This window comes from Xenopus laevis, chromosome 5S (assembly GCF_017654675.1).
Source record: "Xenopus laevis strain J_2021 chromosome 5S, Xenopus_laevis_v10.1, whole genome shotgun sequence".
Lineage (NCBI taxonomy): Eukaryota > Metazoa > Chordata > Amphibia > Anura > Pipidae > Xenopus > Xenopus laevis.
In genome coordinates this window covers 79,361,909-79,385,214 of record NC_054380.1, presented here as the reverse complement: position 1 = coordinate 79,385,214, position 23,306 = coordinate 79,361,909, and the positions used below count along the sequence as shown (strand labels likewise).

Genomic DNA, 23,306 nt, shown 5'->3' with positions numbered 1-23,306 from the left:
GACATGGGAGATGATTATTATTACAGTTATGGGATTTGTTATCCAGAATGTTCGGCATCTGAGAATAACGGATCGGGATACCGGATCTTCCGTAATTTGGATCTTCAAACATTGTCTACTAGAAAATCATGTAAACCATTAAACAACCCAATAGCCTGGTTTTGCTTCCGATAAGGATTAATTATATCATAGATTGGATCTTGTACACGGTGCTGCCTTAAAGGAGAATTCAGCCTGTTCAGGGAAAAAAAACCTGTAAGAATAACAGTGACTGCAATATCACACAGCGCCATCTGTTGGTTATATGAAAGAATAACAGTGACTGCAATATCACACAGCACCCTCTGTTGGTTATATAAAAGAATAACAGTGACTGCAATATCACACAGCACCATCTGTTGGTTATATGAAAGAATAACAGTGCGCCCTCTGTTGGTTATATGAAAGAATAACAGTGACTGCAATATCACACAGCGCCATCTGTTGGTTATATGAAAGAATAACAGTGCGCCCTCTGTTGGTTATATGAAAGAATAACAGTGACTGCAATATCACACAGCGCCATCTGTTGGTTATATGAAAGAATAACAGTGCGCCCTCTGTTGGTTATATGAAAGATTAACAGTGACTGCAATATCACACAGTGCCCTCTGTTGGTTATATGAAGGATTAACAGTGATGGCAATATCACACAGCACCCTCTGCACATGACAGTGGGACAATGCACACAGTAATCCGTTTGGCAATTCTCTGTCACCATCAACTTTGCAAAGAAGTCCGGTTGATCGCTGGGGGGGTCGCTTTGGCGGAATGTGCGCTGCTGGGAGACAGGGCTGTAGTTGTGTCTAGGCTTATACTCGAGTCAATAAGTTTTCCCAGTTTTCATAGGTAAAATTAGGTACCTTTGCTAGGCTTATACTCGAGTATATACGGTATACAGAGATATTACATCAATGCTTAGTTGAGCCCCCTTTTGCAAATGTAACAGCCTCTAGACACCTTCTATAGCCTTTGATGAGTGTCTGAATTCTTGTATGGACCATTCGTCCAAACAAAATCTCACCAGTTTAGTTAAATTTGATGGCTGCCGTGCATGGACAGCCTGCTTCAAATCATTGCATAGATTTTCAATGATATTCAAGTCGGGAGACTGTGATGGCCATTCCAGAATATTGTACTTCTCCCTCTGCATAAACGCCTTTGTAGATTTCGAAGTGTGTTTAGGGTCGTTGTCTTGGAATATACAACCCCTGCGTAACTTAAACTTTGCGACTGATGCTTGAACGTTATCCTGAAGAATTTGTTGATATTGAGTTGAATTCATCCGACCCTCGACTTTAACAAGGGCCCCAGTCCCTGAATTAACTACACAGCCCCACAGCATGATGGAACCTCCACCAAATTTGACAGTAGGTAGCAGGTGTTTTTCTTGGGATGCGGTGTTATTCTTCTACCATGCAAATCGCTTTTTGTTATGACCAAATAACTAAATTTTTGTCTCATCAGTCCAAAGCACTTTGTTCCAAAATGACTGTGGCTTGTCTAAATGAGCTTTTGCATACAACAATCGACTGTTTGTGGCATAAGTGCAGAAAGGGCTTCTTTCTCATCACCCTGCCATACAGATGTTCTTTGTGCAAATTGCACTGAATTGTAGAATTATATACAGATGCGCCATCTGCAGTAAGATGTTCTTGCAGGTCTTTGGAGGTGATCTTTGGGTTTTCTGCAACCATTCTCACAATCATCCGCATATGCCACTCCTGTATTTTTCTTGGCCTGCCAGGCCTGGGTTTTACATCGACTGAGCCTGTGGCCTTCCATTTCCTGATTACATTCCTTACAGTTAAAACTGACAGTTTAAACCTCTGAGATAGCTTTTTGTAGCCTTCCCCTAAACCATGACACTGAACAATCTTTGTTTTCAGATCTTTTGAGAGTTGCTTTGAGGATCCCATGCTGTCACTCTTCAGAGGAGAGTCAAACAGAAGCACAATTTGCTAATCCAAACAATTTGGTGTTGCCAGTAATCAGTATTGAGCGGTTACATGCATTCAGCATTAATTAGCAAAACATAAGTGTACCCAAATTTTTGCACAGCCAGTTTTTCACATTTGATTTAATTTCATACAACTGAATACTGCTTCACTAAAAATCTTTGTTCAGAAAACACCCCAGTACTTAGATGTTCCTGGGAAATGAAAGACATACCACTGTTATTTTTTGTTGTTGAAAGTGGCTTAAATAATTATGCAGCCTGAGAGGGGTTCCCAAATTCATGACCAAGTAAATTTCCTGACTTCAGGTTACAAAATACACATATATGGCAAGATAAAACATCCATAGTGTTCACAATGAACAATTTTATGGTAAACTTATCACACAAGCCGCAAATAGGGGACAATGTTGTTAAAGCACTGACACACTCAATCTGTGACAAAGATAGATGACAATTAACTTGAGGATCATATTAATAGATAAAACACAACTCACATCCCTCTACACATAGTGAATTGAATAAAAAGAATTTAAAAAACAAGAGTCAGAATGCTTACATTTAAATCATCAAAACTAAAACATGTGCTTACTTGTGAGTATACCTAAACATTATGGTCGGTAGAAAAGAAGTTAGAAATGTGTTTTCTGCTGATTTACTGCACATGCTCTGTGTTTTTGTCACTGAGTTTAGGGACCGACTCACAATATACAGTACACATAGAATATAAATGTCACAATATAAGACTAGTAATTCAGATTATTAGTACATGGCAGCTCTGAAACCAGTTCAGCTAGCATGGGAATTTAATAATCAGCCTTGTAGCATCAGCTTATATGACTGGCAAGCCCTCATTTTCTGCTTGATATTTTGCAGCGTCAAAGTCATCCCATATCTGGCCAGTCCTAACGCTTAATTTTCATCTGGACTGGCCAGATATGGGATGACTTTGAGGCAGTTGGCCAGCTTAAATATATTGCAATATATGGACAAACAATCCCTGTTTTGTTTAAAGGGTAAGGCATTTTTCAGTAGCAGTATGCACAAAATGTCTCTGTCTTAAATATATTGATAATCGGTTGAGTGCAGAGTACCTCTTGTATTTGTCTAGATATATATATATATATACACACATTACGTTAATACCTGCGGCTTCTACTTTGGAGATATATATATATATATATATATATATATATATATATATATATATATATATATATATATATATATATATATATAATTTTTTTTTTTTTTTTTTTTTTTTTTTTATAGGAATCAATAGTAAATATATATGTGTTTTTGGCAGATATTTTATTATTTCCCTGCCTATATTTCATTTTTGTGAACTAAGCACCTATAATTGCAAGAAGCAAGTTATCATATTTACTTCAAGTAACATGACTGCTTTATATGTACAATGAAGAGAAGGAAATGTCTGTGTATGAAATATGTGTAGGGCCCCATAGGGATACAGGCCCTATAGAGTTAATCTTTTCACCATTTCCTTGGGTTATTGGGTAGAATCCCTGTTACAGAATAACCTTTACAGTGATAGGCTGAGAGATTTGATGACACTGCTCTGACACACTCCTATATAGTGTGTGCAGGGAGTGGCCTCTTCCTCTTTTGCCTCTAGATGTGATTCCAGCTGGATGTGCTCAGGGGGACTGAGTGCAATAGGCCCAGAAGAAGGCATGTGTCCAAGTCGGGGACCAGGAAACCCCGTGAATGAGGAACAGATACACTAGGGCAGACTTGTCATAGTTTCTCTAGGAGAGAAAGGCAGATAGGATAGAGAGAAAGAGCAGCTGAAGCTCCAACAAGGATTTGCAGTAAGGGAGTAGCTTCCCAGAGGCTCTGTATGTTGCCTCCAGTCAGGGACCTCAGTGAAGAGGGACTGTAGGGTAGAAGCTGCTTTCCTGACAACTTCCAGGAGGGAAAGGTTGTGCTGCATTTGCCTGTGTACTCTCTGTGTGAGCCTGCCTTTGATCTGTGTGAACTCTCAATATGCTGTTTTCCTCAACTCCTGCGTGAGTACTGAAACCTGTGGTCATTTGCCCTTTTTGGCATAATAAACCGTTCCTGATTGTTAAGAACCTCCTGGCGCCCAAGTTGTTTTTGTGTGCACAGTAGCCTGGGGGGGATGTAGTTGCACTACACCATAGAGGGAACACTTCCACTTAGCGAAGGCCCTGCCCTGGGTGTAAGTCGTGTGTAACCCATGCTCTAGTGTTCTAGCTGGTGAATTAACCCCGAGTGGCCCAAATAGGTGTTACATATGCTATGCCGTCATACTTTACTGTCTGTCTGGGAAAGTATAATAAATGGATATATATAGATTACTGTTGTTAAATTGGGGTATCCTTTGAGATGAAGACCTTCTAAAAATCTGGTTTTTATATTAAGATGATTCTGAGTAACAGACGTTAATAACTGTACTATTAAACATGTCAACCCTAAAATAATAATTTATAACAAGTTAACATGCATCGCATAACCATACCAATAAGACTGTGCAGCAAGGCACATTTTCTTTTTGTTGGTGTGCAGTAAGTGTATGAATGTGTGTATTGATAAATAGATTGAGTTACATTGACCTTGATTATGGTAAAATGAGTGCCCTGTTTGCTTTGCATTAGAGAAATTGATTTCAAGACCAGGAGGCAGTTTGGTAGAAAACATATCTTTAAATTAGCTTTCAGAACATGATTTGATTTAGAAACAAGAACTGTAGTGGAAAATGTAATACTATACAAATACCATCTTAAGCTGAACTGAACATGATGCTTCCATTTGTTAGCATGTTTATATTCATGCACCAGCGTATAGCTACAATATTCTTATTTAAACATAATTTTGAGTTATTGAAGTTTAAATGGACTGATAAACATTCTCAAACAATAACAACATTACAGCAATTCCTGCTTTTTGTATCCTTCATTTCTCTGTATGATTTCTATTTAAAGAAACAATATACAAACGGCAATATTTGTCATACCGCAACATGAACCATTTTAAAATTGGTCACTTCTTTTAATAAGAAAAATGTGTAGTTTATTTATGTTTTCAGTTATAAACCAATAGCTAATTCCTTATGTACCACAGCACATGTCGTCATTTTCCACAAGGAACAGCAATACTGAAAAATTAAGGTGTTTTAAAGGCCAACTTTACCCCCAAAATGAATATTTGAGCAACAGTTTATTAACTGGCATATTAAAGATCATATTAACTGGCATATTAAAGAATCTTCTCAAACCGGTGTGTGTGTATATATATATATATATATATATATATATATATATATATATATATATTGAACTGGCATATTAAATAATCTTATCAAACTGATATATATATAGATATATATATATATCTAAGTAAATATTGCCCTTTTACATCTCTTGCCTTGAACGCCCATTTTGTGATGGTCTCTGTGCTCCCTCAGAGATCACCTGACCAGAAATAATGTTACTCTTAACTGTAACAGGAAGAAGTCTGGAAGCAAAAGGCAGAACTCTTTTAATTGGTTCATGTAACCTAACATGTATGCTTTGTTTGTGTGCACCGAGAAACCTATGATCCCAGGGGGCGGCCTTTTAAATATGACAATCTTCTATTTAGGATTACCAATGGCTCATACTACTAAAAAGGTGTATTATTATTATTATGAAAATGTTTTATATTTGCATGAAGCAGGGTTTTACGCACAAGCTGTTTTATGCAGTAAGTAATGAAAATATCATGTACTGTTGCTCTGCACTGGTAAAACGGATCTGTTTGCTTCAAAAAAACTATACTATAGTTCATATAAACAAGCTGCTGTGTAGCAATGGCGGAAATTGAAAAAGGCTAAATGGCACAGGTTAAATAGTGGATAAAAGATAACACCATTATATTCTACAGATTTTATCTGCTGTATAATCTGAGTTTTCTCCTTTGAATGGCTGCCCCTATTGCAACACAGCGGCTTATTTATATAAACAAAAGTAGTGTTTCTGAAGCAAACACTGCAGTTTTACAAGTACAGGGCAACACTGCATTATATTTTTATTACTTTAAAACATTTACATTTTTTGGTGTTACTGTTCCTTTAAAACCACAGTGGTAGTGATTTTATGCACATATGCATTTTCTCAGCTGGTGATAAAACACCACGTGTTCCATTAGCCTTACTGTATATCCCGTGAAATATCTTTATATAATTCTTCCCTTTTTGAAACTGCTCCGTTTCTTAGAGAAGTTCATTATCCAGGTCATTTTATTTGGAAAACCAGATCTGATGTGATCAGATGTATTTATTGGTTACCATTTAGACATCACCGTGAACATTGTGGATACTTTTGATGTGCCAATTTTAGAAAGATATGTGTAATTAAGAAAAAAAAAAAAGGGCAGCTTGATTATGTGCATGGGCAGTAAGTAGCATCTAGTGATTTCTGAGCCATCCCAGTGCCCCTCCTGCTGTCTTCCCCTTGTCTTTACAGTCTTTTTCATATTGGCTTTTTTTTTTTTTTTAACTCTTTGCGGTATACTATCATATCATAAATATCTGAAAAAGTTGATATATAAATTATCTTCACCATGCACAGAGCTACAGATTAAAGGATAAGTAACCATGAAAATGTGAACATGTTCTAAATATGCTGTTGTAAAAGGCAAGAATGTTTCTCTGCATACACAATAAATCTTAGATGATCAGCTCTAATCTCCTCAAGTACTTTAAATCAATATACAGTGAACTGGGGGTTATTCTACTCTAGCATAAATGGTTTGACAGATATTATTTCATTATTTACAATGTGATCCGACATGGCATGCAGCACATGTTTACTTCCAATAAATTCTGTTCAGTGCCACTGGGCCCGCGACCAATGAATTAGTTCCATCTTTTAACCCACAAACTGGCCAGGGAATTACCACATTTGCAAAGGATTTTGGTCTCGTTTGTACTCTCAAACTTTGGAGTTTTGAATGCAGACAAGACCCTCCTTTCAGATTGTTCCATCTCTATTAAGATTGTAACTGCTGGGCAGCATCTTTTTACCTACTATATAAGTCAATATTTTTGTTATTTCTGGTTTGTGTATTGCACAGCACTGTTGAATATGTTGGTGCTTTATATATGTGTTAATATTTACAAATATGAATATTAATAAATAATAATGGTATACACAATCCATAGTGACATCAAGGCTGCTGTTTTTTTTTTGTTTTTTTTCATTTGTTCACTTTACTAAAACCAGGGAAATTCCTATCCTGTATTAAAGTATATAATACATTAAACTTTTCAAAGGGGACATCTACTCTAAAACCAATTGCAATCCAGATGCATGCATCACCGCTTCAAAAAGTTATAAAAAACCTTCTATAGCTGCTGTCTAAATTCTTTCTCCGTCTGCATACCATCCTTTCTACTTCTCCTTTCTCTTATCTGTATTATCCGGAATTCAGAAGGCACTCGCTATGCATTGGCAGCAGGCACACCCCATCACAGAACAGAATAGTTCACCCATGATTCATAAGGATAGCTTGCAAGCACTTTAGGAGTTTATTCTCTGTTGTATTCAGAAAGGGCATAAATAGTGTAGGCATTAGTGATGTGTCTCAGCTGAACCCAACCCTGAACCCAAACTAGCAATGGCCCCCAAAATTTCAACCCAAAGCCACCCAGCTGGCAGTCCCAGAGGCTTTGTGTCATGACATGCCTTGCAAGTGATTACTGCCCCCTCTGCTCAGGAAGACGCAATGAGCCCTCAGTTTGAAAATAATTTTTGCACAGTGCCATAAAAAATATTTTTATTTTACCAAGGAAAACTATTTTTTTGTGTTTTTGGGACAAACCTGACTTGGTAAATCTGCCAGAATTTAACACCCATTTCTGTTACAAGGTATATGACTTAATACCAAAATAATGCATATATATTTATAGAGAAATATATTGGATGCATATTGTTTTACAACTGACCTGGAAAGCTCCATGTCTTGTGAGGGTGCCTGTAACAGATATTTATAGTTTTATGGTGATTTCTGGCTTGTACAGATTTAAAGAATTTATTGTAACAGTGCCTTCCTCCAAACTGCAAAACCTTTCCTAGGATAGAATATGATCAATATAAATGCCAGGGGTATTTGATGCAAGATATGGAAATGATCACTAAAGTATCTGGCAGGTAGAAACAACAGAAAGATAACAGCTTGTACAAATTTTCATGGCTAAATCAAAACATACGCACAGTATGCATTGTATGCATTGTATACATTGCTATACAGTACAACCCAATGATATGATATTGCTATTCACTGCTAAAAAGAATGACTGCCGTAATGTAGTCACAAGTGTATATTTTGCAAGAATATTATACATGCTAATATCCGCACGGGAGTACCCATACTTTGCTAATGTGAGATATAATTTTAGTCATGTTGTCCTATTATGATCTACATCCATAAAAGCATTGTTAGCATTCTGTTCCATGGAAGATAGTACTCAAATATTGATTTATGAGAAAATGTATTTTGCTATATTTAACCAAAACAATTTCTTATGTAACCTTAACATAAGTATCTGAATGAAAAGAATGAAACAGGAGGGTGATTAAGACAAGCTGATTGTGGACAGTGTCTTGAGATCTACTGATTACCAGCTAAAGGTCTACTGGTAGTACTCCATCTACCTTTTGGGTACCCCTGTATTAGCATATAGCTGGGCTGTACAGTTCTGATGCAGTAAGGGGAGGGTTTTCTGTGTATTGTTGTGATTGCTTTATAGTATGTTCTAATTGTTATAGAAAGCGTTCTACAAGGTTAAGAGCTAACAAGTTATAGTTGCATCTGCAGGTCTTCTGGGAGGTCCCAGTAATTTGCCAGCATTCATTTATCTCCTTGTGGGAATTCTCAACTGTTTATGCAATCATTTATAGCTTTATGGCAAGCTAGGTAATGTGTACAAACCCAATTACTTTATGCGCAATAGCTACAATTCCTATTTAATGAAAGCAGACAAAAGATTTAGTTTAATCAGCATATGTGAAATACAAGTCCTAGTGCAGTAATTGGAAATTACTCTTCGTGGAAAGCAAATGAAGTCAGTATAGAGTTTTGGCCACAGAAAAATACCTCCACTATTTGTTTCATCTGTCATTTGCAGTTCTCTTCACATTTTCTATCATAGCCCACTGCATATCTTACACTTGCGGTAACCAGTGCTTTGATGATGACACATGTTCCCTTTATGAACTGCTTACAATCCACAGTGTTCATTTATTTCACCAAAAAAATGACCAATGTATACAACATGGTTATCCACTGCTATTCACCATTTATTAGTGTGGAACAAATCCAAGTTGGTCAAAAGAAAGTTGTGAAATACAGAAATACATACACTTTCTTATAGCCATTATGAAAATTAAAGCACCAGGAAACCCCCATAAACAATCCTACTTGCTGGTTGGCTATCAGACAGATATCTGGTAAAAATCTTCCAGATGTTGTTTGGGCAGGTTTTAGTTTCACGTTGGATCAAGGAACACATTGGCTCATTGATGCGGTCCTTGCCCCTGTTCCAGTCATTACAATTAATTAGCCGGATACCACCTTTGGAAGATCTTCTTGCTTACTGAGTTTCCAGTGGAATACAGGGCTACATGAAAACCATGGCTTATTTTGAAAGAAAATGTAGTGCTTTTGAGATAGGAAAATATAGTCCTCTCTCCAGATATTATAATGATGATTGCCTTATGCTTTAATTCAGTGGTCGCTCGTGAGTAACATGTTGCTTTCCAACCCCTTAGATGTTGCTCCCAGTAGCCTCAAAGCAGGAGCTTAATTTTGAATGCCAGGCTTGGAGGCAAGTTTTGGTTGCATAAAAACTAGGTGCACTGCCAAACAGAGCCTCAATGTAGGTTGACAATCCACACAGGTGCTACCTAATGGCCAATCACAGCACTTATTAGGCACCCCAAGAACATTTTTCATGCTAGTGTTGCTCCCCAAATCCTTTTTACTTCTGAATGTTGCTCATGGGTTCAAAAGGTTGGGGATCCCTGCTTTAATTAATGTCTTGATAGATATACCCCTAATCTCTGCGCAGCTGCACAAAATCTTATGAACTGAATGCTGTGGTCCAAATCCGCATTGCCCTATTGATTGCAATTTGTCATTCAAGAAGTGCCAGTAGGTTTATTTTCTGTATATTGCCATTCCTTCTTACTGGTTAGTATATAGTTAAGACTTTATGCGCTTCTGTGGGACACTGTTTTTCTTATCGTGTTATATAATGCTTAGTTAAAATGAGTAGTATTGTAAGAAGAAGTTGTCAAGTATTGACAAGATAAAAGTAGCTTGTCATTCTTACTTAACTGGAAGCCTTTGGAAATTATTCAGAATAGGCAAATAAGTGTAAAGATGGCAGAAGCATAAATCTGTAACCTATTTGCATGCATTCTGGTTGATTTACATTTAAAGGAGAAGGAAAGCTACGGAGGCATTTTATTGCCAATAGATTAGCTGCAATAGTGCAAGCTAGAATGCTATATTTATTCTGTAGAATGTTTTACCATACCTGAGTAAAAAGCTCTAAAAACTCTGTTTGTTTAGAATAGGAGCTGCAGTATGAATGTGGTGTGACATCACTTCCTGCCTGAGTCTCTCCCTGCTCTGGGCTCAGATTACAGTAGAGAGAGAGGGAGGGGTGGGAGTAGAGGAGCAAACTGAGCATGCTCTTGCCCAGGGCAATGATGTTTAAGCTGAAGGCAGGAAGTCTGATACAGAAGCCCATGTGTATACAATAGAAGGAAAGACATGCAGTGTTTCTTTTGACAGGGGACTCAGAGCAACATTACTTTGGGGGTTTACTGGTATATATAGATGGACCTTTCTGATAAGGCCTACTTAGTTTTAACATTTCCTTCTCCTTTAAGCTTTAAAAAGGTACATATTTAGTATGACCTAACTGGTCACCTGTTTAAAAGGAACAATTCTATTGTTTGCTTCTCCTTCTGGGGCTAATTTTACTTGTGATCACCCAGTAGGAGCTGAATACATTTCCTGGGCAGAAAATGGAGTACTTAGCTACACAATGTATTGCAGGTAGAGTAGACTAAAGTGGCTATACACAGGCCAATCTGCAGTCTCTGACTGAACGGACAGAATGTGTACAAGACATCACACATAGTAGGGTAAGGAAATATGGTTTCTATTCACATCTTCATCTACTGATTTTCCATGAACCATTATCTTAGAACATGTTTAAACTTGCGCAATCTCTGAACCGACCAATATCCGCACTACATAGATATCGGTAGTTAGGGTCAGAATGGAACTGTAAGATTTTGGATTTAGGTTCTTCATTTGTGTTCAGCCTTATTTATTACTTTATTAGCATAAACTTGTTTTGATCCACAATACAGCTCTTTCTTGTGCAATTGTGGCATCTATCAAAACATGTAGATGAGGCTATAAATTGGCAAGTTAATATGCGGAAGTAGAATATGTGTTTTGTCTTTGTTGGTGAGTCATTTTGTTTTTATGTTCCTTTGCATCTATGCACCTCCATTACTTTTTTTTTTTTTTTTTTTAATGAACCCTTACTTCAAAGATATTGTCCCTGAAAGCACCCCTCCCAAACTGCACCAGCTTACATGCCCGATAATGCGCTATTTGCCTTAAAAGTTTTGAAGGAGCAGACTATCGCAGTAGGGTTAACAGACACCATATGGACTTTAATTAGCATTAATCATTCGCTAAAACTGATTTAAGCCAGATCGGACCTGCACAAAGTTTCTGCAATCACTTGATTAAGATTTCTTAACCTGAAAGTTTAACTGGTTGTTATTGAAGGGGGCAAACTGTGTGTTTGAGGAAAGGAGAAGGGGTCTTTCCAGGAACTTTTTTTTCATCCATGTAACTTTTCATGCCCATGGTTATGCTTGAAATAAATTTGTTTATTCTTGCTTCTGATTGCAGTTTGTACAGACTTGGATCCGAACAGTCTGTAAACCTAGTATCAGCGTAGTCCAAAATTATTCAAGTTGATATTGATGTAAACTCAATGCCCAATCAGTGCCCACTCTATTGAATATTCGTGTGTGGATTCAAATTTTATGCTAGTTGCTGTAACAAAAAAACCCCGATATTGAGTTTCCGTTCTGAAAAATAATAATAATAATACAAGGAACAAGATTGCATTGATATGATTTGCTATCATTAAAATGAGAGGATTGGTCAAAGCTTTTGAATACTGTTGCAAGGCCTTTATATAACATGCATTTTTTGAAAATATAATTAGCTGAATTGTTCTACACAGCAGGACACTCACATAAATGGGCAGTTAACATTTTTCAAAAAGTCTATATAACAATCTCAGTTGCTGTTTTTGTTTCTTTTCCTTCTAACTGAATTAAGCTCAGGGGGGCATTAGGCATTCGGTGAGTTGACAAACTTAGGCGGCAGCCTTCAAAGCCATTCCTAGTAACTTCAAGGACCAAAATTCTAAGCGCAATTGCACTCTCTGCACCTGCGTTGCAACCTTCCCTCACCCCGCTCCAACAGTTAGAAAAGTAACCGAGGGGTGTGAGGTGGCACCAAAAGACAGCAATGGGCCTTGGAACACCCCCTGATTAAGCAAAATGTTTTCACTGTGCCATTTTGTGCAGAGCTTTATTATGTAAGAGAATGCACACACAGATCTCAGGAATTTTATCCATCATGTTTTGTAGTAGCCCAAATTTTTGGAGCCAATATTGGTCTGCGGTGGTCCCACAAAAACCCTTACTAGCATCAGCAATCTGTGCTTTCCCATGCTCTACCCATAGGAGTCAGTGATTCTCAGAACACTGCAGTTCACCTTTTTCTGTCTGAGGGCAGAGCTTTGGTTGGTTACCTGCATCATACTAAGTGGGGGTCATTTATCAAAACTGGGCAAATTTGCCCATGGGCAGTAACCCATGGCAACCAATCAAATTGCTGCATTCATTGTTCAACTTGCAGCTAGCTTCAAAAAGCTAATCACTGATTGGTTGCTATAGGTAACTGCCCATGGGCACATTTGCCCAGTGTTGATAAATGAGCCCCTAGTACTGTGTTTCTGAGGAAGCACCATTAGGACATGTCCAGAGCTCTGCTGAGACAGACATAGACAAGCAGAGCTCAAAGATTCTAACTTATTTGTTTTAATACTATAGCAATTACTGTCATTTTATAGGCAGTGATTTTTGTTTTTTAGAAAGACCAAAATGAGTGTTAGAATGTCCAAAATCATCCATACATTTTGGGCATCCTCTTATGCTGTTTGGCCTAATACAGCATGGGATTCCAAACTGTGGGGGATGGTCACTTAGTCAACCTTGGAGTTGTGGTATGGTTGTTGTCATGGCTATATAAACATAATTTGTAGTAGAAAATACAGTATAACTGTGTGTATGAAGGACATAAAGACCAGTAATGATGTTACTACTGCTACCTAGTAGCATCTGCATTTTGCATATTATATAAGTCGTGTGATCTAAATATAATGATGAAAGGTTTGAATAACCTGCATTTAAAGCATGTCTTAATTAGGCTGCAAATAATAAAGGCAAGTAATCCCTTGTTGTGCATGCTCATAATTACTACCAGATAGTATTTACCAAGAGCATTTTATATTGGTATTAAAGGAATGCAGGTATGAGATCCGTTATCCGAAAACTGAATTATGGAAAAGCAGTCTCCCATAGAGTTAATTTTATCCTAATAATCCAAATTTTTAAAAAGGATATCATTTTTCTCACTGTACATTGTACAAGATACAATCTAACATATAACTAATCCTTATTGGAAGCAGAAACAGCCTATTGGGTTTATTTCATGTTTATGTGATTTTCTAATAGACTTACGGTATGAAGATCCAAATTACAAAAAGATCTGTTATCCAGAAAGCCCCAGGTCCCGAGCATTATGGGTAACAGGTCCCATACCTGTACTGTCATCACTTAATTAGGTCCCTTTTATTAGTATGCATTTTCTGTTGGTAAAAAGAAAATACATTCTTAGAAAAAACAATTGATGGATTTAAACAGATCATTTATTTATTTTTGCATTATTGTGGCAATATCGAAACTGTAATTTAGTATAACAGTATTATATAACTGCAAGTTTAAGTTATAGGTAAATTTGTATGTGCCTAAAGTATATCCCCTGTCTGATTTAGTAGAAGGAATTTGCATGTTAACTATGCAAATCCGTATGTTTCAACTTGAATGTTCTGTATGTTTTTGAATATGTCTTTGAAATATTTTTTTTTCTTTTTGCATTTCCCCAAGTCCAATGACAGCTTAAATAAATATATCAAGTATGGCAACATCTGAAACATAATAGCCTAGAGCATTATATGCAAAAATTGTATTTGCAATTCTGAGCAAATTGCCCAAAAGTTTCCATTGCTAATGAATTTGAGGTTACACATTTCGCAAACACACCCATGCTCTGTACCTTACTCCATCTTATTGGTTACAATTTTAATTGTAGGTTGACCATAAACATTATAGTGTTTGTCCTTAACATGCTCCATGTCACTTCAAACAAAATCATAGCCAATTAATGGTAAAGCAATGAAGACATTTCCAACTGTACTTTCTGCTTTAATCAATGCTCACTTTAATAGGACAGTTCACTTCAAAATGTAGAAATGTGCTTAATTGTATGTGTTTATTTTTATGCATTGTGGCTTGCTTAATTTATTTAGCATTCTTATCTTATTTAGTATTCTTATGCCAGTTAGTTTTTTTTTTAGACACTAGCTCTACTTCTTCATATGCCTTGAGTAAGTTTGTCTACAAACTGAACAACGCTGCAGGCCAATCTGTCTGTATGAGTAATTTAATGTTTCATCTGGCACTGCTATAGTGTTTCTCATGTTACACATATCAGGCATATTAATTGTAACCCCCGAACACGCAGCATGTTCCAAAAAGGGTTCAAATAGGATTTGTGTGCTTTTATAAGTGTTAAGCTATATTAATGATATATTTCAGGACTGCTAATTAATTATTTTTGCTTCTTTTGCACAGTTATTGAAAAAGGAACTGCCATTAGAGGTTAAAGCCAGTCCAAAGAAGTCTCCTGAACTGACCGTTGATCTGCTGGGGCTTGGTAAGTAATAAATAATGAACACTCTTCATTGTTACATTTTAAAATGACTACAATGAAGCCTTTACTGAATGGCACATCATGCTTTTATCTACCATATGCCAAGTGATATTGTTAGCTGTGCTTGAAAATGGCATGATTAAGTCTGCTGAGAGCCCTCTATAAAAGAAAATGTTTAATAAGGGGTCTATATCTGTCAGCAGTGCAGTCTCCACCAAAATACCAGTAATGAGCTCCTTAGGGAAGGAAATTCTATCAAAGTCATCTTCAAAGAACTGCTGGATAATGACATTTCAACATTTAAATATAGGTTTTTTTGTGTTAGTATATGAAGTATAAAATACTATTGTATTTTTTTTTTTTTTTTGTACACCTATACAAAAGTACATATTCATATTGCACTGGGAAAATCACCATTGCCTTTTTTTATTCAGTCCCTTTCAAGAATGAATGTAAGTTATGCTGGAGTCCTTTAATAGCAGGTAGTGTTGTCGTTTTATTTCATCTTCTTAAATTAAATTTTACTCTGAGCTGCGAGATAGCAATGTTACCCTGTCTTCTGAGAAAGAACGTCTTTTATTGGATGAGCTGTCCTTTTATGCTGTAGATGAACAAATGTAAATATATGTAGCCATTTGTTTTTGTTTTTTTTTACATCATTGTGTACTTCGATTACAAGTGGTTGTAAAAGGATTAGAATAGAATTTGTGATATACAGTATATTGGGCTTAATGTGCAAGCATAGAGCTACATGTTTGTTTTGTCTGTGTGGCACATGTTCACTTGATTTTTTTGCTCAAGGCTATGGACTTAAGATACACCAGTTCAGTCGATTAGTTTAAAATCGTTATTTATCATTGGCCAAAACATCCAGGATTTTTTTTTTCTCTGAACTGGTCTGAGATGTTGATTCACATTGTTGGCTATGGGCAATGTTTTATTTATTTTTTCCTTTCTACTTGTCCAGTATAGGCACTGATAAAATTGAACACTGTGTACCATTTTCTAATAGATCATTCTGAATCTATCAGATATGATTGGACTTTAGATGAATTTGAGCACAATGATAAAGGGGTAGAGCTATCGGCATCTGTGATCAATCTGACTAGTTAATCACATTCTAATTCGTCTTTATGGAGTTGTATGAAAAATTTTCTTAAGAAATACATACAATCAAATGATCCAGACAAGTTTCAGAAGTACTGCAAAACAGCCAAAACATTGCACGTTTTTTTTTCTTATTTTGATTTGCAAGTTCTCTTCAGGACTCAAACATTCTTTTCTGTACACCTGCCTTGTTCTTAAGCATTCATTTTACATAATTGCAGACAATAGGTTGTAAATACAGTTTTTATTTCAGAAAACATATCTCTGTTCTTTTGTGTGATATAGCTGTTTTTCACATTCTCATGTACTTTTATAGTCTGCTAAATGGAGCCATTACAAATTCCCCTATTCATACTTACAGAAATTGCATCTTTTATATGGCGCCATCAGAATTGCAGTCAAACACTGCAAAACAGAAAGAGCCTGAAAGTCATTATTGAAGTGAATTATTCACAATAACTTTACGGTCGGTTGTGTTGTGTTTTATTGCATGTAGCGATGTAGATTTTACATGATTACCTTTCATTTTATGTATGCCCCTTTTTTGATTCTGCCTTATGCAAATCTTTGATTACTTCTTGAGGTTTTACATAATTCTGGATTTTTTTAGGTGCTTTTTGTCATTATCATCATCTTAGCATTAGGTTCACATGGGGTAATGCTTAGCACTAGCAGATGCAGCCAGTAAAAGAAAACTGTTCAGCAAGCAAGCCACTACATCAAAGGTACAATCTCAGAGCAGTGATAACTCTTTTACAGCACAGACTTGATCTTTCTTATTGCATCTTGTTAACTTAGAGGATCTGTAGCCATATAAAATGTTATATCAGGTAACCGTGAAAGATAGGAAGAGAATAAGTGCAGGGATATAACTGCAGGGGGGGGGTTCAACTGCACTAGGGCCGAGCAATCTCAGCGGGGGCTCAGTTGAATCCAGTAACCCTATTGAGCAATGCAATGTTAATTGTTCATAGTGTAGCACCTTCAGCTGTGTTGAAAATACAGCGTTTCACAGTAAATGCAGACTTAGGCGTGTTGTATATTTCTATTATAGTTTTCATTTCACCAGAGGGAAATTTAACAGCTGTCTGTTTACTTGAAAGGGCAGTGGTTGATGGAGAGATTTGTCGCCCTCAATAAAAATGTACGACTGCGGGCGACAAATCTCCAGAAAATAGTCTGGAAATTGGAAATAATTGAAATTGCCGGCAGTAAAACCAACGCATCGCTTCATTTTTCTGAAGTTAATTTTCACATTAAGAAAATGTAAGAAAGAATCATCATTAGGTCCACAATGCAAATATGGTGTGAATGGGTACTCAATTATATCGAACAGCAATGCAATACATATCGTCAATTAGAAGTCTCAATCTATGGTCCCAGGCACTTGTATGCCACAGTTGCTAGATAGGACCAGCAACAGTTTTCTCAGAAGTTATTGAAAGCATTGCATATACATCAAATGCGTTTATCATCCAGTCGCATTGGCAAATAGTTTTTTGGCTGGTGTTTTTTTTTTCTGGTTGGGTTGTTCCTGATGGCATCAAGTTTGACGCATTTCACTTATTGGCTTCCTCAGAGACTGTCTCTAAAAATCCAATGACCGAAACGCATCCAGACAGCAGTTAAAATGCATTAAAAAAAAAAAAAAGAAAAGAAACCGCTGAAAATAAAGAATGTTTTTAAATAATGCTATGTACAGATGCACAGATTGTTCCTAAAAAATAAAAAGATTCTATAAAAGGGTTTATACCAGCTTTAATTATTTACTTAAAGGAAAACTATACCCCCAAAATGAATACTTGAGCAACAGATAGTTTATATCAAATTAACTGGCATATTAAGGAATTTTATCAAACTTGAATATATATTTAGGTAAATATTGTCCTTTTACGTCTCTTGCCTAAAACCACCATTTCGTGATGGTCTGTGTGCTACCTCAGAGATCACCTGACCAGAAATACTGCAGCTCTAACTGTAACAGGAAGAAGTGTGGAAGCACTGTCTCTTAATTGGCTGATGTGACCTAACTTGTATGGTTTGTTTGTGTGCACCGTGAATCTTACGATCCCAGGAGGCGGCCCTTATTTTTTAAAATGGCAGTTTTCTATTTAGGATTACCCAATGACACATACTACTAAAAAAGTATATTATTATGAATATGGTTTACTTACATGAAGCAGGGTTTTAAATGTTAGTTGTTTTATTCAATATATTTTTATAGAGACCTACATTATTTGAGGGTTTACCTTTAAGTGCACTTGGAAAAGTACATGACATCTATAAGAAGTAAGAACATTTAGTTGTCCAGAGCTTTAAAATAACTAGATGTATTGGTTGATATAAATTACTGCTCTTGGGCAAAATTAATGCCTTTTATTAGGTAGTTGTAAGGGTTTTGCATTTGGTTTGTTTAATGGCATAGCAGGTTGTACACAGGTGAAGCAATAGCCTATCCAAGCAGGTCTATTTCCATCTGCTTCTTGCTGTCAGAGCACTAACATGCTTGGCGTATGCTAATAGTTCCAGACTTTCATTATCAGTTTGTATAGTTTAGGCTGTGCATATACTTGTAAATAATGCAGCAAGAGGTAAAAAGTCCTGAAACTCACACCCCAACCATTCCAAAAAACAGGAGAGTAGGAGAGATTTTTGTGCAAGACTGGAAGCCAGAAATAGATTGGCTGAAACAGTAGCTGTCTGAAAGCACTTGCATGGTGCTGTGCTGACTTTTTCTGCAAACACAGATTAATGCATAATGTAGAGATGTCTGCAATTACAATATTAATAAAATTAGGGAAAAAAAAGGTTTTGCTCAATGGAAGATTGTATCATTTGCTAGGCAGACCATGCACTATATTTAAAACACCACCATCATGACCATCTCCCTTTAAGCTTCAAGCCAGCAACATGCTATACCAAAAAGATGTTTTATTTCAGAGGACTACAAAAATAGATTAAAACATACTAACTTTCTCTAGCAAAACAATTAGCTTCTTTTAACATTTAGAAGCATTTTGATACATTTGAAAACTGAGCTTTTTGCAGTGAAGTATTTTAAAAAGGCAATCTGTGTTTCAGTACGAGATGCTTAAAAATTTGGTTGAAACCTTGCTATGGAATAAAAAAAGCTTGTGAATAAATGGACCATGGAATACTACCACTTAACATTACTATGGCAACCTGTTCATAGAATATAGTGTGATTGTTCATTTGAACTGTATATCTGTTTATACACAGGCCAGTTGTAATACAGATTAAAAAATCTCAAACTGTAGCGCCATTAAAGGTTTTCATATTAGGAAATGTTAACATAATAGATTATTTCCTTTATAGCAGGGATGCTTAATCTGTTGGTTTGGGAGCCAAAATGGATCCCCATGTAGTTGAGCCAACCTGATCCTGTTTTATAATGTAGAAATTATAATAAGCTCCATAAATGGTTCTAAGCCATTTTTGGTTTTCAAATTTAATTCCACAATTTTAATGTGGGGAAAATGTAAAAAAAAATAAAGTTAAACAGCATGTAATTTTGATAACCTTCTTATACAGTTGTGTTCAGAATAATAGCAGTGTGTTATAAAAGTGAATAAAGCTCTAAATCCTTACAATAGCTTTTATTTCCATACACACAAATGCATTGGGAACACTGCACATTCTATTCCGAATCAAAACATGAAACATTTATCATATTTGTAAAATAAGGGAATATTATTCTCTTCCAGCAAATAGCAGTGTCTTCATTCTTTACAGACTCAAACATTCACTGTATAAACTTAAACATTTTCAAAATTTTGCTTTAATTTGAATCACAGAACGAATATTTAGTTGTATAACCACTTTCTAAAAAACTGTTTTGGAGAACTGCTGCACATCTGTGTTGAATTGTGTCTACCAACTTCTGGTACCTGTTACATTCTACAATTCTTTTGCACTTCTTGGTTTTGCATCAAAAAGAGCATTTTTGATGTTTTCTATTGGATTAATGTCTGGGGCTTAAGCTGGCCACTCCATAACGTCAATCTTGTTTATTTGCAACCCAGATGTTGCTCGTTTACTGGTGTGTTTGTGGTTCTTGTCTTTATGAGACACCCATTTCAAGAGCATTTTTTTTTTAATAAGGCAACATGACCTCTTCAAGTATTTTGATGTATTGAAACGGATTGATGATCCCTGGTATGCAATAAATAGGCCCAAATACCATAGTATGAGAAACACCCCCATATCACGATGCTTGTGCCACCATGCTTCACTGTAGCTTGGCTTCACAATTGTAACAGTACAGATTCTTCTTTTCTTCTCTCCATTAGAATGGTAGCTTTCCTTTAATGTTTTGGTTGCCATTTTAAAGGAAAACTATACCCCCAAAATGAATACTTAAGCAACAGATAGTTTATATCAAATTGAATGACATATTAAAGAATCTTACCAAACTGGAATATATTTAACATAAATATTGCCCTTTTACATCTCTTGCCTTGAACCACCATTTCGTGACTCTATCTGTGCTGCCTCAGAGATCACCTGACCAGAAATACTACAACTCTAACTGTAACAGGAAGAAGTGAGGAAGCAAAAGGCAGAACTCTGTCTGTTAATTGGCTCATGTGACCTTACATGTGGTTTGTATGTGTACACAGTGAATCTTACGATCTCAGGGGGTGGCCCTTATTTTTTAAAATGGCAATTTTCTATTTATGATTACCCAATGGCACATACTACTAAAAAAGTATATTATTATGATAATGGTTCATTTACATGAAGCAGGGTTTTACACATGAGCTGTTTTACTCAGTATCTTTTAATAGAGACCTACATTGTTTGGGGGGTATAGTTTTCCTTTAAAGCATTTGAGATCATTTTAACTGCACAGCCTATCATTTTCTGCACCACTTTATATGTTTTCCTCTCTACAATCAACTTTTTAATCAAAGTATGCTGTTCTGGACAATGTCTGGAAGACCCATTTTACTCAGATTTTCAGAAACTCACTATAACCAGCATGCACAACATTTGCTTCCTTTCTTCCTTAAATAAGGACCATAATTGACACCTGCTTTTTCACAGAATGCATAACCTCAGTAATAGAACTATTATTTATTATATATTATTTGGAGTGAAGCTATTATGATTTTGAACACTGCTATTATTTTGAACAAGTCTCAATTAATGATTCAGTCACGCAGAATCAGCAGCATGCATGTCATGTCTGTTGGATCTGGTGGTTTTCTATTACTTTCTACCACACCTACTAGTAAATACTTTCCCATGTAGAAATATAGTTTAAACCAAAAACAGTGATTGATCAGTGATGTTGAACTGCTAGTATTCTGAGTTTTATTTATATATATATATATATATATATATATATATATATATATATATATATATATATATATATATATATATATATATATATATATATATATATATATATATATATATATATATATATATATATCCCACAAAGAAGGTCCGCACTCTCAGGACTTAAATTGAAATCAAAATGTTTTATTAACTAAACGACTAACGTTTCAGCCTCTCCGAGGCCTTTCTTTCGTTAATAAAACATTTTGATTTCAATTTAAGTCCTGAGAGTGCGGACCTTCTTTGTGGGATGAATATTTAAAAAATTTTGGACACTGCACAAATATATATGGAACCTCACCACCAGTGAATGCAGTTGCTAGGTTTTTTGCCCCAAAGCCAAGTATCCCTTTTATTTAAGAATAAAAAACAAGGCTGAGGAAATTGGGACTTAGTGGCAGGTTTATCAAAATGTGACATCAAAGCTCACCACAACAGAACTTAAAATTCTTAAAATCTCCCAGGAATGAAAAAGTATTTATCAAATGGTGAACTCATCCACTGATAAATAGAAAGTGGGTGAATTTTTCTGTGATGAGCTCTAAAATGTTGTAGGTAATTATAAAGTTGATTTAAAAATCAAAAATATCTTAAAACTTAAACATGCTATAAATGGGTGATATCTAAGTTTGCGAACTTTTGTTTTTAATGTAATTTTAGCTCTAATTTTGGATTTCACTATGAATATTAAAACATTATTTCTCCCCTCCCAATTTACAGATGCTCCAGCTGAAGTACCTGTTTCAAATGGAAATACATCGACAGCAGCAGTAAATGATGACTTAGATATATTTGGTCCAATGGTCTCTAACCCCATTCCTGTTTCAGCTACTCTTCCAACACAGGTAAATATGTTTCTCTAGATAAAATTAACTTAATAAATATTTTCGTAGTCTTCTTGCTCAGTAGCGTCACTAGAGGGGGGCGGGCCCTGGTGCGTCACGCGCAGCCGGGCCGCACCCCCTCTGTACGGCTGCATTTGGCTGCATTTGTCAGTGGCGCGTGAGCTGCCGGGGGGCCCTGAGGGGGTGCGGGCCCTGGCCAGCTCGCACCCCCTGCTCCCCCGGTAGTTCCGCCACTGTTCTTGCTCACAATTGCTTTTTGATATGACAGTATGTTAGTTGGCTGTGTAGCTTGAACGATAATGTAAATGTTGGGAGTTGCAATTCATTGACTGTGATTGTGGAATGTTTTGCAGTTTGTTGAATATTTTTTCCATTATTATAGTATCGGTTTTTGTATGTAATTATTATAGGCATGTACTGTATCCAGGATTCTGCCTTTTTCAGCTGAATCCAATTGCCTGGCCAAACAAAATCCTAAAATTGCATGACTTTTGTTGCCCAAACAAGGAAGTGAAACATTTTCAGCCACATGCGTAGCACACCATTATCTTTGAACCCCCCTAGAGCTAATTTACATATGCAAATTCAGAATTTGTTTGTGATTCCCGTCAAATCCCAAATAGTGGGCTCAGCCCCTTTTCTCAAATTACTATATGACTTCTAACTAAGTGAATGGGATTCTCATTTTTTACGTTATCATTTGATCTTGATTGATTACAAGATTGCTTGATTAAAAGATTGGCTATGGACTATTAATATGGAGTAGAAGAAAAAGCCCATGGATTTTAGTCTGCAATTAATTGCCTTATTGCTGCCATTGTAACAGTACAGTGCTTCTGTAGGGGCTAGTCTCCTCAATCCTCTCT

General features: G+C 36.2%; 1 protein-coding gene across 3 annotated transcripts in view; it reads left to right on the top strand.

Moving 5' to 3' along the window:
• LOC443647 (stromal membrane-associated protein 1) overlaps positions 1-23,306 on the top strand; it is an 80,148-nt gene that overhangs the window by 46,102 nt on the left and 10,740 nt on the right. For all 3 annotated transcript variants that reach the window (XM_018265502.2, XM_018265505.2, XM_018265503.2), the window contains 2 exons: positions 15,043-15,124; positions 22,316-22,440. In XM_018265502.2, coding sequence (XP_018120991.1) covers positions 15,043-15,124; positions 22,316-22,440 — 207 coding nt within the window. The remainder of the gene's footprint in view (positions 1-15,042; positions 15,125-22,315; positions 22,441-23,306) is intronic.